The 17478-nt window shown below is 38.6% G+C and overlaps 1 protein-coding gene across 3 annotated transcripts in view; it reads left to right on the top strand.

Annotated features, from left to right (window-relative positions):
- The window catches only part of PDGFD (platelet derived growth factor D), a 151175-nt gene that overhangs the window by 116059 nt on the left and 17638 nt on the right, over positions 1-17478 (top strand). For all 3 annotated transcript variants that reach the window (XM_085216290.1, XM_085216289.1, XM_085216291.1), the window contains 2 exons: positions 2323-2382; positions 7946-8147. In XM_085216290.1, the coding sequence (XP_085072416.1) occupies positions 2323-2382; positions 7946-8147 (262 nt within the window). The remainder of the gene's footprint in view (positions 1-2322; positions 2383-7945; positions 8148-17478) is intronic.

Raw genomic sequence — 17478 nt, forward strand, 5'->3', positions numbered from 1 at the left:
CAGAAGACATAGATAATAATAATTTTCAAACTGTAGAAGTTGAAAGCTCTAAGAAGCCAAAAATGACTGCAGCTGCTTTAAGTGATGGTGGAACAAATCCATCTAGTTGTGAATAGTTTATGCAGATGAAATATAATCACAGAATCAAAATACGCAGTCATCAAATTTGAGATCCAAGAGGCATGTGTACCACCTGCCTATCTCAGGGTGTTGGAGGGGCTCCATGTCATCAGCCATCTCGAAGAATCATAGACTAAAGAAACAGCTTTGATGTCTACAATTAGATAGCACAAGGGGGCCATCACTTCAAACACAAAATTATTCCTTGTCTGCAGTCTTGTCTCCAGACATTCAATGAGGCAGATTGCTCCTGTTTTAAAATAATGCTTTAGGACTCAATGCCACTTTTTTTTTCTGGAAATGATAAATGGAAGTTAATGACAGATAGGAAATGATTTCCAAGTTTTGCAACTGGCAACTACAACCAGAGGATCCACGAGGTTTTTAAATCCATTTCTATGCACTTCAGAGCATTGCTTGTCAATAACTGGGCAATCAAATTTATAGAAAACTTGGACAAGGTAATCTACCACTCCTGAATTATTTATGACCTGATCCTAGCATTTGTTGATCTGTTTACTCATTATAAAATGCCTGCATGAAATAATTTTCCAATAATCTTCTGCTTCTGTATTCACAGGAAAAAAAAATGACCATTATTAATGTTTTAACAGCCCTACAGTTTCAGTGATCACTGAAACTGCAGTGACACTGTAGCTTGATGGGGTTACTTAACTTCTACTAATCTTAAGTACTAAATAAATCACTATAATTCTGCTGCCTCATCAAGAGAAAGGAATGATATTAAGGAAGAGTAAGAGTAACAATATTGAATAAGCAATTTCATGTCTTTTAGGACATTTTAATTTCTTCTTATAGCTAACAAAAAACAGTTTGGTACTAGATACGTGAAATTTGTGTCTAAAAGCAACTCTGTTCTTTCTTGACAAAGGAAGCAATCTATTGATGAATCATAGAATCACTGAACCATTTAATCATAGAATCATAGAATGGCTTGGGTTGAAAAGGACCACAGTGAATTCACAGATTATGTGATAATTTTTCTCTTTTGAATTCATAAGAAATAACAAATATTTGCATATATATATGGTCCCATGCAGAGTTGAGTGTAGATTGGACCAGCTGAATAGCAGGTCTTCAGTTTTTCCTTTCTAAGTTGTCAACTTAAATGCACAGCAAAGACTGAGTTGCTGTAAAATGAAATCAGACATTGATTCATCTTCTTTAAATTCTTGATGCATTCCATTATTAGAAACAAAAACCTTCGTACACTGTCACTTCAGTCCACTTTCCTTACCTGTCTGTTCATGCCAATCATTTAAGTAACGATTGCTCATCATAGTCAGATGAGTGAGTTGGAATTCAGCTGACCAGAGATCAATATCTACATACAATACTGACATCTGTATGTAAGCTAGTTACCTCAGGCTGCCTTTGTGGACAGTGGAGAGAAAAAAACATTTTTTAGAATCCAATTCATGTCATCCCAGATTAGATGTCTAAAATAGACCAGATGATTTGCATCCTAAAAATGCTAGATTTAGTTGACTGTAAATGGAAAGAAGACTATCTTAGATGTTTGCTTTATTCAAAGTTAGATGATATAAATCCTATTCCCTTGCTCAGCTTAATCATAAATGCCCAGAGGAGTTGTGATATGATCCTTCTAATGTAAATGTTTCTGGTCTAAGTGGCATGGTGCCATTCAGTGCTCTGCATAGACGAGCAAATCCTGTTCAGTACAAAGACCAAAAGCAGGACAGTCATATTGGGACTGCATCTCAAATGGATTAATGTACATTGCTTTTCACCATAACTAAGTACCCAAGGTGTGTCCACATTCTTTCCATAATGGGTCAGTTTGGGAAACAGCGCTGCACTCTGATTGTATACATGCAGAAGTGGTTAACACTACTTAGAAGATATTTGTAACGGTATTGGTCAGATTAGATCCTGTTATGAAGACAAATGTGTGTCATGTTACAAATAATAACAATACCTGGCCCTGCCTCAGCAAGCTTACAAGGATCTTATTTATAGAGAGAGAGAAGGGAGAAACTTGAATGAAAGTAGCATTATTCCATGGAAAAGTTTAGGAATTATGTAATTATGTATGGCAATTCTTCTTTCATGGAATAGAATTCAAAGAGATGACGTTGAATGCTGAGACTTTATGTTCTGTAGTTAATTTAGGACAGTGCCTTAATGTGATTTTTCCTGTTTTTTTTTTTTTCCCTTTAGGATGATTTCCAGCATGCAGCCTCAGAAACCAACTGGGAATCAGTCACAAGCTCTGTCTCAGTAAGTAGTTTATTTCTATTTTGGATTGATAAGCTTGAATCCAAATCACTATTATAGTGCCTACACAGAGGAACCATGTATTCACCTTTGGCAGAGGATGAAATAAGTGATTATCAAACTCCTGCTTTTAATCAATGTTTTTTTAAGGAGGAAAAAATTCAAAATATGCTATCAGCTGTTTTGACCAGCCATTGGGAAAGATTTCTTGCTTCCAAACTCACCCTGCCAGGATGAAAGTAAAAGATACAAACTCCTTATAGTTTTCATTTATGAAATGTTCTTGATCTAAATAGTAGAATAAAAACAGACTGACAGAAAAAGGGATTTAGCTTTTCATTCTTCATATAAGGCTTTTTTAAGATTTTGTCATAAAACACTGTATTTAAAGTCTCTATATCGAGCAATGAAATGTGATTCAGGAAGAGGAAAGGGAAATAAAAGGAAAAGGAAAATAAAAGGAAAATAAGAAAAGGGGAAAGAGAAGGGAAGTGTACAGTTATCTTTCTCTACATTGCACTTGATTTGTGTCATTGGCTAAAAACATGTCCTCTCCCACATTTCTCAAGTAAATTTAAATTGTCGGCCCATATCGTTAGAAATAGCAATGTAGCATTAGACTTCTTCATATGAGCAGTCCTCTTAACACGGGTGCTCATAGCAGAATTTGAGACCAGTGAGATCCATGCTTGGATCATGGAAGAGAGTTTACTGACAGCACCTTTGTTTCAGAAGTTAAGAGGAGATGCCAGTGGAGGAGCAGAAAATAAAAGAAGAGTAAATTCTACAGATTAGTGTCTAAGCCAGACACCGAGCAGAGAGAAAATTCTGTAGTGCCAAAATTAAAAGAAGTTAACCAATCTCATCTGCAGTTGCCCTTGAGTTTGCAGCTACCACTTGCTCTTTGTGATAAAATGCTGTAACTTTGAACTAACTCTGTTGAAAGTCCCCAGTAGTAATGTTACCAGATCGGAGATCTGTCTGTGCCAAGAGGAAGATACTAAGAGACTGTTTTATTGAAAGATATAAACTCAGTTTTTGTTCTAATATAGAATTGAAAGAAAGAATTTATATGATAGAATATGTTGTTTAAAAGTTTGGTAGGCTGAGGTTCCAAGATCATACCCCGAGAGTGGTGGTCAGCAGCTCAGTGATGAAATGGAGATCAGTGACGTGGTGTCCCACAAAGGTCAAGGCTGGAACCAGTGGTCTTGTTAAAGATCTTCATCAGTGACAGCTACAGTGGGATCGAGTGCACCCTCAGCATGTTTGCAGATGACACTAAGTTGTGTGATGCAGTAAACATGCCCAAGGGACAGGATGCCATCCAGAGAGATCTAGACAGGCTCAAGCGGTGGGCCAAGGTGAACCGCTTGATGTTCAACAAATCCAAGTGCAAGGTCACGGCAGCCCCCAATATTAGTAGAAAGTGAGGTATGGAAGGATAAATCACAGCCCTGCTGAAAAGGACTTGGGAGTACTGGTGGATTGAAAGTTGGACATGAGCCAGCAATATGCCCTTGTAGCCCAAAATGCCAAACATATCCTGGGCTGCATCAAAAGAAGTGTGCCCAACAAAGCAAGAGGTGATCTTGTCCCCCTTCTCTGCGCTGATGAGACCTCACCTGGAGTACTGCATATGTGGAGTCCTCAGAACAGGAGAGACATGGAGCTGTTGGAATGTATCCAAAGGAGGGCGACAGAAATGATCCAAGGGATGGAACACTTCCCTGTAAGGACAGGCTGAGAGACCTGGAGCTGATCAGCCTGGAGAAATGAAGGCTCCGAGGAGACTGGATAGTAGCTTTTCAGTATCTAAAGGGTGGCTAGAAGATAGAAGGGGACAGATTCTTAAATAGGGTGTGTTGTGATAGGACAAGGGAAAATGATTTTAAACTGAAAAAAGGAAGATTTTTATTGAGTATAAGGAAGATTTTTACAATAAGGGCGGTAAGGCACTGGCATTGTTGCCCAAAGAGCTGGTGGATGCCCCATTCCCATCCCTGGAGGCACTCAAGGTCAGTCTGGATGAGACTTTAAGCAACTTGATCAAGCAGTAGGTTCATTGCAGGGGTGTAGGACTAGGTGACCTTTAAGGGTCCAATCCAACTCAAACAATTCAATGATTCTGTTAGAAAATGTAAGGCGAGGGCTCCCTCATCAGGTAACTGTGAAAATGAGATCACATATATGTTAAACACTATGTTAATTATCCTTCTTAACATCATAAATAGTACAATATATCAAACAGTAATCCAGGTATTTTGTTTTTTTTCATATTGATTTCTTTTTTTAATTTAATTCATTTTCTCATGTACTCATTTCTAAATATTTGTTGTTAGGGTGTTAGAGGCAGAGAACTTCAATACCAACGTTAGAGCTAAAATGCTGATGGCCGCAGAAGCTTACAGCTAAATCAGTAGCAGAACTCAAGTTTCTTCATTTTCTCCAGTTTCATTGTTTTTCCTAAACCATCCCCTATCCAACCAAACATACCATCTTCCATGTGGTGTTCATTTGCACTCACTAGCCCTTTTTTATCCTCCAAGTAACGTGGAGAGGTTGAGCAATTTTTCCCAAAGATACCACCAAGGCAGGAAGTCCAAGGGCTGGCACATTCTTCAAGAGGGTAACATTCAGTGTTCTGTAGTGGTCCCAAGGGTTCTGAAGGGCAAACCTGGACCTGTCAGGTGCTGACAAGATGCCATTTTGTTCTGCAGTTAGTAAGTTAGCATGACTGATATGTTTGTTTTTTTTTCCCTGAAACCCACAGGTAACACAAAGGACCATTCTAGGATCTGGGTTAATAACATTGCTTAGACTGAAAATTTGAATTTGAGCAAATACTCTCATCTGAGGTTGTATCAGACACACAACCATATTTCATGTTTTCCCTCAGAATGCTAAAACCAGTATTTTTGTCCTTAACAAATTCTATGATTCTATGAACATAGAATGGCTAACCTGGGAAAAAAAAGTGAACAAAATGCACTCCTTTTTAAGTTAGTTTCCTTAATTTGTGATGTGATGTCGTGACCAACAAATAACTGGGATGCACATTGACAAGTCTGCCAGCTTCACAATACAAATAGAAAACATAATAGAATGGGGGAAATGCAGTAGAAATTTCGAGTAATAGCACTGACAGGAAAGATACTTTTGTATCCCTTGAAACTAAAAATGTGTTTTAAGAAATATAGAAGAAATAAATAATGTGGAAAGTCTTTGCTATTCACTGCTTCTTGTCCTCTTTGGATGCTATCTCAGAAGCCAGATTACAAGGAGCCAAGCTCTTCTGTAGGCTGTGTTTTGTTCTTGGCAGGACAAAAGAGAGGCAGTTGGGTTGGCAGCTTTGAAGTTACTTTTGGGCCTGTCACATGATAGAGCTGCCAGGAGGTTATCTGAGCTGTTGCAATAATTCCTCTCGATTTGGCTGTCACTGAGAAAAAAAGTTAAGCTTTCTTCTTTAAGCAAACTAGGTTGCACTAATCTCTCAAGTAGGGGTTTTTGTGTGAAAAGAAAATGGGGAATCCCCGCTGCATGTTAGTTTGAAATGCCCTGCAAATTCACAGGCTGACCCACAGATCCGTTATGAAATGGCACCAGGGATGACGGTACGCTTGGATTTCCTTGCTGTGCTCCACTGGGTTGCCAGAGCAAAACACTTTTTGTGCTGGTATTTCTTCAGCATCCTTGCACCTTCTACGTCTGTCTCTTCTGAAAGGGTGTGGGGATTGCCAGTTCGTGGCCAGGCTGTGATCACAGACCAGCCATGCACTCTTCTCAGTAAGCTAGCTGCATTTTGATGCATTTTTCCTTTGTAACCTCAAAGACTACATTAGCACACTGCACTATGGTCAGTGACAGCACTGTGGATAGCAATGCTGTGTGTGTTTCACTGGCAGGAGCTTCTCATTTCCCAGGGCGCCCATCTCTTTGGCAGTGGCTGTTTCAAGCTACTTAGAAGTCAGGAGAGAAGCTTTGAGGTGTACCTTCCCCTGTAGTGGGCATGAATTTTTAGAGCCTGCACTGCATCTTTGCATTGCATTCTTGAGGCACTACAGGCATAAATTTGCCCTCTGAAACTTCTTGTGCTACTGATTATAAGCAGCAAGGTAGAGCTTGGCTTTCTTGACCGTGCTATTGTAATGCTTTCAATTTATTCTCTTTCTTGTATATAATATTTTGGACTGTCCATATTTTGAAAAAAATAATGCAATAAAATATTAAGGATGATACGTTTTGTGATACAATTAACAGGCAAAGACAAAACAAATGATTATTTCAAAAATTATTTTAGCAACTGTTGAAGAATTCAGTCTTGCAAGTATATGAGTAACATATGAGATGAGCCTTTCATTACTACTCAACTGAATGAAGTTAATCACAAAGATTAATGGTTTAACATATGTATTTTCTTGAGAGACCAGGCAAAAAATTATTTGGGGGGACCATCTACTTTAAATGTCATATTTCTACTACATTGCTTCAGAGCTGAGTTTTCAGAAGAAAGTTTCTTCATTTTCCAGGGCTTTGCCCTGATAATTTTGTTAAGAAACAAAAATCCAAGGAAAACTCTTGTATTATATTATGTGTTTTACTGGAGAAAAACAACTATTCTGATTGTGGTTCTCCAGAAATTAACAAATGTGCATTATTAGTTTTTCTTTTGCATATTTTACACAAATATTATGAGATGTTGTGCTTTGACAAGGAAAAACGTGGCATCAGGGTTCTGAATACTGTGTTTCTAAATAACACCTAAGAAAAAAATTTAAAGTTAATTCCAGTAAAAATGAAGTAACTGCGGTCTTTCTGTAAAGTCAAACTATGCTACAAATTTAATGGGAGCCAGATATGCTCAGAAAGTGGTACTTGGCTCTTCCTGCTTACAAATGATGTTCTATTTGGTATTATTATATTATTGTGAGGATAACACTATGTTGGTAATCCTAATATTCATTACTACATTACTGAGATCCAAATATCATGTTTTCATTTTTTTAAGCATGTTTTATTTTTTTGTATAAGAGTAGAAGAATTAGCATTCATATTTCATAATATATAATTCTTGGGAATATAAAAAGCCATCTTTTCAAGTCTTAACTGAGCCCAGAGGGGGGCACAAAATCTAGAGGAGTTGTTGTCTTTGTCTTCTTCTGCTGCAGTTTCTGAACTGCCTCCTACAGATTTAATAACAGAGTTGGCAGAATGGCGAAGGCATCAACCCAGCACTGTAAGGCACCTCTGTGCTGTGATCACGGCCAGCCCAGTGGTTTCAAAAGGCATTTCCCTTATTTCTTGGCAAATGTGCAGGTCACCATCCCCTTTGAGGAAAGTGGAAGTGGTCAGTCCAGCAGTACTGTCTCCTCCTGGATTTCATTGAGAGTTTGGTGTCTCTTCTCCTTACAAAATAAAACAGTCATAATGCAGCCTGACCCAGCTAAGAACTTCAAAAGATGGCCCAAAGTAGCTGTTTTAGTCAGTAATGAAACGAGACTGTTGTTAATTGTTTTGTATGGTGATGTAATCTCTCCAAGTACACTGAGATGTATGTCACTCTTAGGGGGTCTCATATCCCTCTCCATCAGTGACTGACCCTACGCTCACAGCAGAGGCCCTGGATCAGACTATTGCTGCATTTGACACTGTGGAAGATCTGCTTAAACACTTCAATCCAGACTCCTGGAAAGAGGATCTCGAGAATTTGTACACAGAAAGTGGCCACCATTATCGAGGCAGGAGCTACCATGATAGGAAGTCCAAAGGTAGGAAAAAGCACAAAGTACATCTTTTGTGGGAAAAGCAGGCTGTTCCTTTGCTCCTCTTAGAAATGTCCTTTGTTCAAGTATGACATTCTGTTGCCTTCTTTTTTTTTTTTTTTTTTTGAGTTATAGGGGAAGGTTCCATCTGTTAAAACCAGAAATAAGACATTTAGACCTTACTGAGTAGGGTATCAGCTGAGAAATCTGAGAAATCAGGTTGAAAACTGCCCACAACTGCTTGCAAACAGAAACGTAGACCCATTTGTAAAGTACAGATGGCTCTCAGCTTCACTCTCTTAAACATTACTTTATGTGTAAGGCATGGGGCTCCTAATTACCTGCACTATCATCCTCCGTTAAATACCCTGTTTGGGATTGTTCTTTGTTGAGTAAGAAATAATCACTTTTATCACATTGTGCTTAGGGAGGCATCTGCTGCAGACACCTGTACATGCAGCTGTTTTTTTAGGATGTGAGCATCTCGCTGTTTTTCATTATGTTGCCAGCAAACATTACTATGGCTTAACATCTTTGTCTGTAATTGAGCAAAGAACACATTTCTGGATTATGTTTCTTGTTTCCTTCTGTTAGTTCAAATAATCCACCAAATGGTGAAGGAAAGGGATGATAAGCTAGCAGACCCATAACGATAAAAAAAAATACTATTGATAATCACCTAAATTGTCAACATGGTCTCTGCTTGGTTTTGGCCCAGGCCGTGTCATTCTCCCACATCACTGCTGGGCATGAATCAGGAGCTGACAGAAGCCAAATGGCATTCCTGGTGGGCAGTTTACATGTGGCCATGCTGTCCTGAGTGTAAGTGGTGAAGTTGTTGGCTCTCCTATGCCTGCTGACCTTGGTGCAGCAGAATGATTGCAAGCACGTACAGAATATTAGTTGTACAGCTGATTTAGGGGCAGCTTTTCAAATGTGGTGACCATCTCTGGTGTTTGGCTCAGCATTTCAAAGAAATCTACGATAAAGACCTGAGAGTCCATCTACTGAAAGCTGGATCACCTTGCTTAATTCCACATTAGCTCATCAAAAATTTCAGACAACCACAACATCCCATATTCTGTGCTTATGTCACCTGTCTGCAACTGCATCGCTTTTGAGATCAATTTGATCTCATTTAGGGGTCTTTGAAACAGGGAGGCTGGACTCAGCTCTGAAGACATATATCCAAAAGAAATTAGAGGTCTGTTTTAATTGTAATAGAAAATAATTAGAAAATTTGTTCTGCTCTCCAAATTTCATTTGATTCTTAGAGCATATGTGACTGTGTACCCCATATAAATGCACATTACCACAAACATATAAAATACCATTTGCTGTTTTATGTAGGCTGATCATGTTGGATACAGGTATCAATCTGATCTTCTGGTAGTGCTCAGAAAATTCAGATCTGTGAAGGTTTTTTTCATTTAGTATAAATGTAATCGTTGTCTTACAAAACATAAAAATATGAAGATTTTTCTAGTTATTATTTTAGTACTTCTTGATTTATTTTATTAAAATTTATTTTGTCTTGGGTACAGGAATAAGCACCAAAAAAGGTTTTGTAACAGTTTGTCCTTTTTCCTTTTGCCTTCAAAGTAAAGGCCAAACTCTCTGAGTGGTAGCAGCCCTCTGGACAGAAGTGCCTCAGCGCAATCAACTTTAAAAAAATCAGTTAAGAATTGTTATTTAGTCATAAACTGTTGAGAAGATTAAAGGGTTTTCTTGGATGATGTCAGGAGCAGGGAATAGTTTTAACAAGTCTTTAAATTGGAACTGCTTGGTATATTTTAAACACAAACACTATAGATCTCTGGGGAATGTTTATAGATGCTAAGATAACCTTGCAGCAAAAAGAGCAATAGATTAAATCATCCTTTATTTCAGATATCTATTGTTTCTGTTTCTAGTTCCAGCTGCAGTTTTATTCCTTATCCTTAGTCAGAGCAGCTATGGAGCAGATCAGAAAAATTTGATGTAATCTCTGCTTGTCTTTCACAGTATTTTCAGAACATGTCGTATAAATTATATAAATGAATTTCTAATGAGATCCTATCCAACTCTCTACTCATACCAAATTGTGCCAGAAAATTGAGATTAAGAGGTGGTATTGCTGAGTGACAATTCTGATGACAGGAATATATAATAAATGACATTTAAATTGTATTTTTTCTTCATTTTCCATTCAGTAATCCACTGAGATAAGCATCGAGATTAAGGAAATAAGTACAGTATTTTAGGAAAGCTGAAACTAACAGGATTCTCGATTAGATGAAGTGGGAAAGCATCAAGAGATTGCCTAATCCAACCTTCCTGCTGAAGGCAGGGTCATCTACAGCCTTAGGCTTATCCTAGACTCTTAAAAAATCAGGTCTTATCAAAGTACATCCCTTAAATAATTCTTTTTGCTTTACACCAATATGTTGTAGCTGACCTCAATGTCACAGTAATTTGGTAAGAGAAAAAATTCAGTACCTCATCATAGAATCATAGATCCTAATGTCTACATAAAGTAAGGAGTCATCTTTAGAAATATGTGTTTTTCATATACAGACCTCATAACATATGTGGATTCATTCTGGTAATGAGCAAGACTACACCTGTCTTAGATCATGTTCTTTTTGAGAAACAGTATGCAGGAAGCCTTCAGCTATCAGGAGAAATTAATCAGGTGGGACATTCTTGTAATAACATCTGTCTACCGTGGCGACTTTCAGGTTAAATAAATAAACACTTGCTAGCACTGTCAAACTGTTCTCTAGAATGAAACCAGTTTGATGAGACCACAAGTCTTAATGGAGTGTTTCTGCCATCCATTGCCAAGTAGGTTCCCAATATCAAGCAAGTAGCACCATGTCCTTAACAATGCCTTGTAATTATCACTGTTGCAGCGCTCTAGCAAGAAGTTAAACAAAGTTTGAGCTCAGGAATGTCATTTCTCAGGAGTTTGCAAACAGTGGCCTATAAATTACTGCAGACATCCATGTACACTTCCTTGAAAGGTTCTGGGATTGCTGCCAGCAAGTTTCAGAGCACCAGACCTTGCTCATGGCACACGTGAATATTCTGAGTAGATAGAATACCTTCTAGAGTAGCTGCTAATACAAAGTATTCTCTCTGCTAAAAAGAACAAAAAACAAAACAAAAAAAAAAACAGTATAATTCTTCCTCTCTTCTTTGATTGGGAACCAAGGTGTCTGTTGCATGCAAATGGTGCACATTCTTTCATTTCACAGCATAATTCAGATCTACATTCATATTCTTCCTCCTCTGTAACAAATGAGATTTTCCCTCATGCTTTACGTTGCGTTATTGTAAGTCATTGCAGTGAAAGCTTTTCTTATTAAACCTTTTTTAGAAGCTATTGAAACTTGCAGGATATTATTTATCACTGGAATAAGCTGTTCAATTCCATTGATTTCAGTGAAGCTATGTCCATTTACGACAGTGATGGTTTGGCCTGCTTTCGCTACTTGACCCATACCACAGCTGATAATTGGTTTGCCAGTCTATAATAGGCCCATATATTGTGAACCTTGTTTCATGCAGACAGTTACAATCCCACTGAAATTCTGATCTCTCGTTCTTCTGAAATAGTAGTTTCCATATTGAGGAGGTTCATCTTGGCATTGTGATTCTGAATTAAATCCAAATCACACCATCTTTTCCCCAGCTCCCAAGGGAAAGATTTGGGCAGCTCCCAGAGTTTTCAGGTATATTTAACAAACTGCTTATTGCACTGTCATTAAGCAATGCAGGAGAATGCTGATTACCCTTGACCATATTTTGAAGACTAAAAGCCCCACGGTTTGATCAACACTCTATATGAAAAAGAATAATTTCATCAGTGTTAGTGTATTCTGGTAATTAAACCAGTGGAAGATTTAACTGTTTACTAAATATCGGTATCTGAATTTTCTATTTCAGATTCAACCTCATCATAGCTGCAAGCAGCTATAGCTGCTCTGAATTTCTCTGACCATACATACAATTCTGCACTACCTGACACAGCTCAGGCATACACGGGAGTACAAATGCTGGACATAAGGGGTGCAAGACATCCATGGATCTGGAAGTGAGCTCTGGGTGCCTGCATGGCACACTGCTCACACCACTCTGCAGTTCCACCACATACTGATGCACAAAATATGAGCAGGGGCAAGCTAATGAGTGCAGGCCTCTTGCATATACACATCTCTTTAGCTGATAAAAAGAGAACAGGAATTAGAAATTTTAGAAGAATTGGCAGTGGTTTGCTTGCCTCCAGTAGAAGACCCAAGAAAATGCAGATTTCTGAAAGGAGAGGACAGTCAGTGGATGGGCTGTCCCTTCTCTACTTTCCTGTGCAATGTGGGTAAATCCCTCAATGAAAGATAAGCAGATTAATGTCTTTGAAATTCTAAGCATTATATTCTATATACGTACAGATGATGCTTAAGTTGGCCTGTTGTCAACATGGTATGGTGCTGAGTGTCATCCCAAAGTCTAGTTAGTTCCACACATCCATATTGCCTTCATAACAGACCAAAATCATATTTCTAAAACCTTATAATCAACCATATGGTTGGTGGTGTCAATACCTTTTCAGGAAAGACAGCAAATGTACAGACATCTTGGAATTTTATTATCAGTCATAGATGAATGGAATAATTTTGATTACAAGGGTACTTTGTGGATCACCTCACCAAAAATTCTGTCCAGAACAGGACCAACTTCAAATTTAGACCAGGTTACACAGGGCCTTCCCTAGTCAAGGTTTGAATATTTCTAACCAGAACAATTCCACAACCTTTTTGATGATTTGTCCCAGTGTTAATCACTGTCACTGCAATTAGTATTGTTTTAGAACTACCTTGCAACCACTTCTGATTTTTGCCCTTTGTCTTTTTGCTGCGCACTGTGAGGAAGAGTATGGCTCCATTCTCCTTGTAGCCTCTTTTAGATAACTGGAGATGTTAGAACCCCCATTAGTCTGGTCTCCACACTAAACAAACCCAGTTCCCCTGCCTCACTGTGGCTGTTGTGGACCATCCTGTTCACCTTCACTGCACTGCAAGTTTGTTGACCCTTCTCTTCCATTGAAGGAGCTCAAAACCGAACACAGTACTCTACCTGCAACTTTACAATAGCTTAATTAAGTGGAGCATTCACTTTCTGCATGAGCAAACAGCTGATTCATATACAGCCTGCTGCCTACTAGGATGCCAAGTCTTTTTCTGCAATGCTGCTGCTGAGCCAGGTGTTACTGGTCTGGACTGATGCATAAGGTTATTCCAAGACAGGCGCAGGAATTTCCATTTGTTGTCCCTGAACCTCATGGGGTTCTTGCCTGCATATTCCTCTAGTCTGCTGAGATCCCTCCGAAAGACAACTCTGCTGCATAAGGACAATTTTCCAGAATTGAATGGCACTGACAAACATGCTGAGGATTACTAGTGGAGATCTTTAGCAGTATAGACCCCAGCTTGGGAAACTTGGGGAACACCAGGCAACAGCTGTATTTGGCAATTCCTGATTACCTTGTCCTTCTGTTTATCTACCTAATTTTACCTAACTTTTTATATCTCAGCAGTTTGGCTTCAAGGATGCTGTAAATTACTGTGTCAGAAATGTTGCTAAGATCAAGGTAGGCAACACCAGCTGCTTTCCCTTCCTCCAACAAGAGAGTCATCTCACCAGAGCAAGTTTTCAGGTTGGTTGGTCAGTTTGCCCTTGGCAAACCTATGCTGGCTGTTTCCAGTCACCCCCTTGTCTTTCAAGTGCCTGAACATTGTTTTCAGAAACACTCTTTCATTTTACCACAATTAGCCTGACTGGTCTGCAGCTGCGTAGTTTGGAGATGGCCTTGACAAATGGAATAGGAATATTGTGATGAGGGACTTGCCATCCCTTTACACCTCAGCTCCAGTCTGTAGCTGATGCTTGAAGAAAGAATTAAAATGTTAAGATAGGAGTATTTCAGGGCCATTAGTTTGGAATACTTACTATTTTAGCAGAAACCTTAACAGACTGCCTGTCTTTTTGGAATTAATCAGTGACCAGCAGCACAGGATTTCTCTCCCCTACAGTCTTTAAGGCTGTCCCTTCTAAGCAAGACATGGTATTAGCTCTCTGCAGTCTCTGATTTCAATGTTTAACTCTCATTAGGATCAATGTTTCAGTGTAAGCACATACTTTAGTGCTATCAGAAATGAGAATGGGTGTATGACTGAAGGGAAAGGAAGGAGGAAGCACTGTACCCCAAGTATCCATCTTACTGCTCTGGTGCATCTTTTTATGCCTGACTTGCCTACAAATTGAACCTCTGATGCAGACATTCTGTAATAACACTTTGAAGTTATTTGCATCCAGTCTACAGAACCTTTTTGTTGTATTTTTAAATTAAGGACACTAGTGGTTTCAATTTTTGATAAGTAAAACAGCAGGATTTCACACCAGTCATGCCAAGGCTCGGTTACATTTTAGTCACAGCAGTGAAGAGATGCATGAAACTGACTGTACTGTAAAATCTCATTGTTACATGGATGAGGAAATAGAAAGGCTTCAGACAGTAGAACAATCCCAAGTCAGAAAAAGAATGCGTATCACAACTTTCAGCAGAGAGAGTGGTTTAGAGAAAAAATGTGATTTTTTTTTTTTTTATTTATTTTTTTTTTTTTTTATTTATTTTTTGTAAAGGAGGTTGCAAACCATGGTCTAAAGCTAATCAGGCAATGGGATCTGTTGGTGGGTGTCAGTGTGATATAGCCACTACATGCTGCTCACTGACCTTGCACAGTCACCTTGTCCCACCAAGGATAGGATTTTGATACAGCAAAGCCAAAAAGATTGGTTTTATCTCCAGGTGACTTTTTGTATGTATCTCTTCAACCTGTTATTTAATCTTTCCTTCTCTGCTTACAATTATTTGTATAATTTCAGCATCACTGCACTAAGACCTTTCCACCATGGGCTTTGTCCATTTCAGTCTGAGCCTGTGATGTAATATACCAAAGGGAATTCACATCTTAAATGAAAACTGTATTTGGGGGTCCTAAGAACTAAAGATAAGTCATTTCCAGAATGCTGTGGATATTAAATCAGGGAGAATTCATGCAGTTATATGCAAAATGTTTCAAAAATAGTTTGTCTTGGAAAAATATGCTAAAAATCATGTATTTTTCCACTGGTTGATTTTGGAATTCCTGAAAAATGTATCTTTGAAAGCTTTGAGCTTTCATCAAAAATAGCTGATCTATTCATATTGCATAGAGCAAAAGTTATCCTAATTATCTGGTTATTCCCTGCTATGCTTCAAGCAAGTCAACAGCTCTCCACAGTACTGACTCAGCTTCAGCCTAAGAGACTGCAAAGACTTCTGAAAGTCATCAGAACTGGGCTTTTGCACACTATTGAGCAAAGCCTTTCCTCCAGTTTGCCTGGTCACCCCTTGCCATTTGAATTGAGCAGCTTAAGTACTGAAGCTAATATGTGTGCCACTGCAGTAGATATAATGCTCTCTGCAGGAAGGACCCTCATCTTGGTCCTTTAAATGCTTTCCTCTCTGCCAGTCTCATTACAAAGACTCATTCCTGTACTGATAACAACAGCTGTGACAATAGGTATCAGCTCAATGCAGAATTAAGAACTGTTGAGCCTGAGGGGAAATTTTGTTCACTCTTCTGGACATCTCCACCTGCACAGAGATGCCACTTGATGCCACTTGGGTCTGGGCCCTCCCTAATGACCAGGCTCTTGCCAGAAGCCTAGCTTGTTTTACCACCTCAACAAGAGGCATGATGATCAATGCTGAATTAAAGTTCTGAGCATTTGTGCTAACACAGTCTAGAGCTGCACCATCCACAAATGCCATCTGCGTCCACAGGCAGCCTCCCCCAGCAGGATCCTGCTTGTATCGGCATCTCTGCTTCAGGACTGCTGCAGTGCAGATTATGAAGGCTGTGGGCTTTCCTCTCAAGAAATCCAGTTAATCTTGAAGGCAGAATATTTTCTGTTCTCTTTTTTCCTTTGGTTACTTTTTCTGTGTCAATCACCTGAAACAAATATGAGGCAGATAGATACTACCTTGCTTTATCTGTAAGCAAAGCTGAGCTGGCAGAGATCCTTATGAGAATGTTTAGATGAGTGGGAAACACCTCCCTGTGAGGATTGCCCTTATAAGCTGCAGTGAAGGGGTGGCTTTGAAGAATGACAATGGAGAACAAAATATCAGCCGTTAAAACAAAAAAATCAATATTCTCTGGTCTTCTAAGTCCTGACTGTAGACATTTGGGATGTATTTTTCTTCTAGTGCAGGCATGTACCAGCAGCCCCATTGATTTTGTGCTTGTATCAGGAGGATGATCTATACCTCTTCTGGAGAGATGCAAGATCTCTGGACATAACCACTGAGATTTCACAGCAAGATGTATCACGATTGCTATAAAATCACAATTTATCTGCAAAATTCCCTTTGACTGAGATAACATATTGCCAGGAAAGTGAAGCTGCTATGATTTTGTATAATAGTGCTCATGACATTTATGCACCTTTGCCTCTTGCATATCCACTGTGAACCGACGAGTACCTCAAGTCCAGAATGTAAAGGTGCATGATATTTACAAATCACAGCTTTTTCTACAATTTACTCCATGACAAGGACAGAATCACAGATGGAATGAAGAGTTGCAGTACTTCTGTCTTTTTCTGGAGGTTTTCACATTTGTAGCACAGCACAGACATAGGTATGCTCAGTACCAAAGGGGATGCTGAGCTATTCAACGTGCCCGTGAAAATCTGTGTGTTATCTCAGTTCTCATTTGAACAATTCCTGCTTCATTTCAAAGTGCCTGTTAACAAATACTGTTTAGGATGAGAGGGGTTTATTTTTTGTCTTCTATGCCCTCCAATCATGTTATGTTATTTCTCTTTGTCCAGCTTAATTTATCTTTTCAGTGCAACTTGTCTCATTTTTTAAAAAGTTCATTAAGTTAATGATTTGGTATTGAGAAACAATGTTTATGATTCCCATTTTTCTAGAAATTCGAAGATTTTAATTAAAAAAAAAAAAAAGATGATTTCTCTAGCTTTCAAACTTCATTAGTTCAAAATGCATTTTAATTTCATTTCTGGTTTTTAGTTTCAATCTGAAGGATTTAACTTTAACACAGGTTCCCATATCCAACAATCTTGAAAGAATTAGTAAGATTTTAAACAGTTAGTTGGTGGACAGGATCCTACAGAAAAGAAGAAAGTAGAAAAGGATGGAAAGATAAATCAGGAAACTTATAGAAATAAAATTAATTGAGTGTGTTTCTTTTAACTCTGTCACTATTGTGGAAAATGAATTTATAGA

This window comes from Meleagris gallopavo, chromosome 1, assembly GCF_905368555.1.
Source record: "Meleagris gallopavo chromosome 1, MGAL_WU_HG_1.1, whole genome shotgun sequence".
Taxonomy (NCBI): Eukaryota; Metazoa; Chordata; class Aves; order Galliformes; family Phasianidae; genus Meleagris; species Meleagris gallopavo.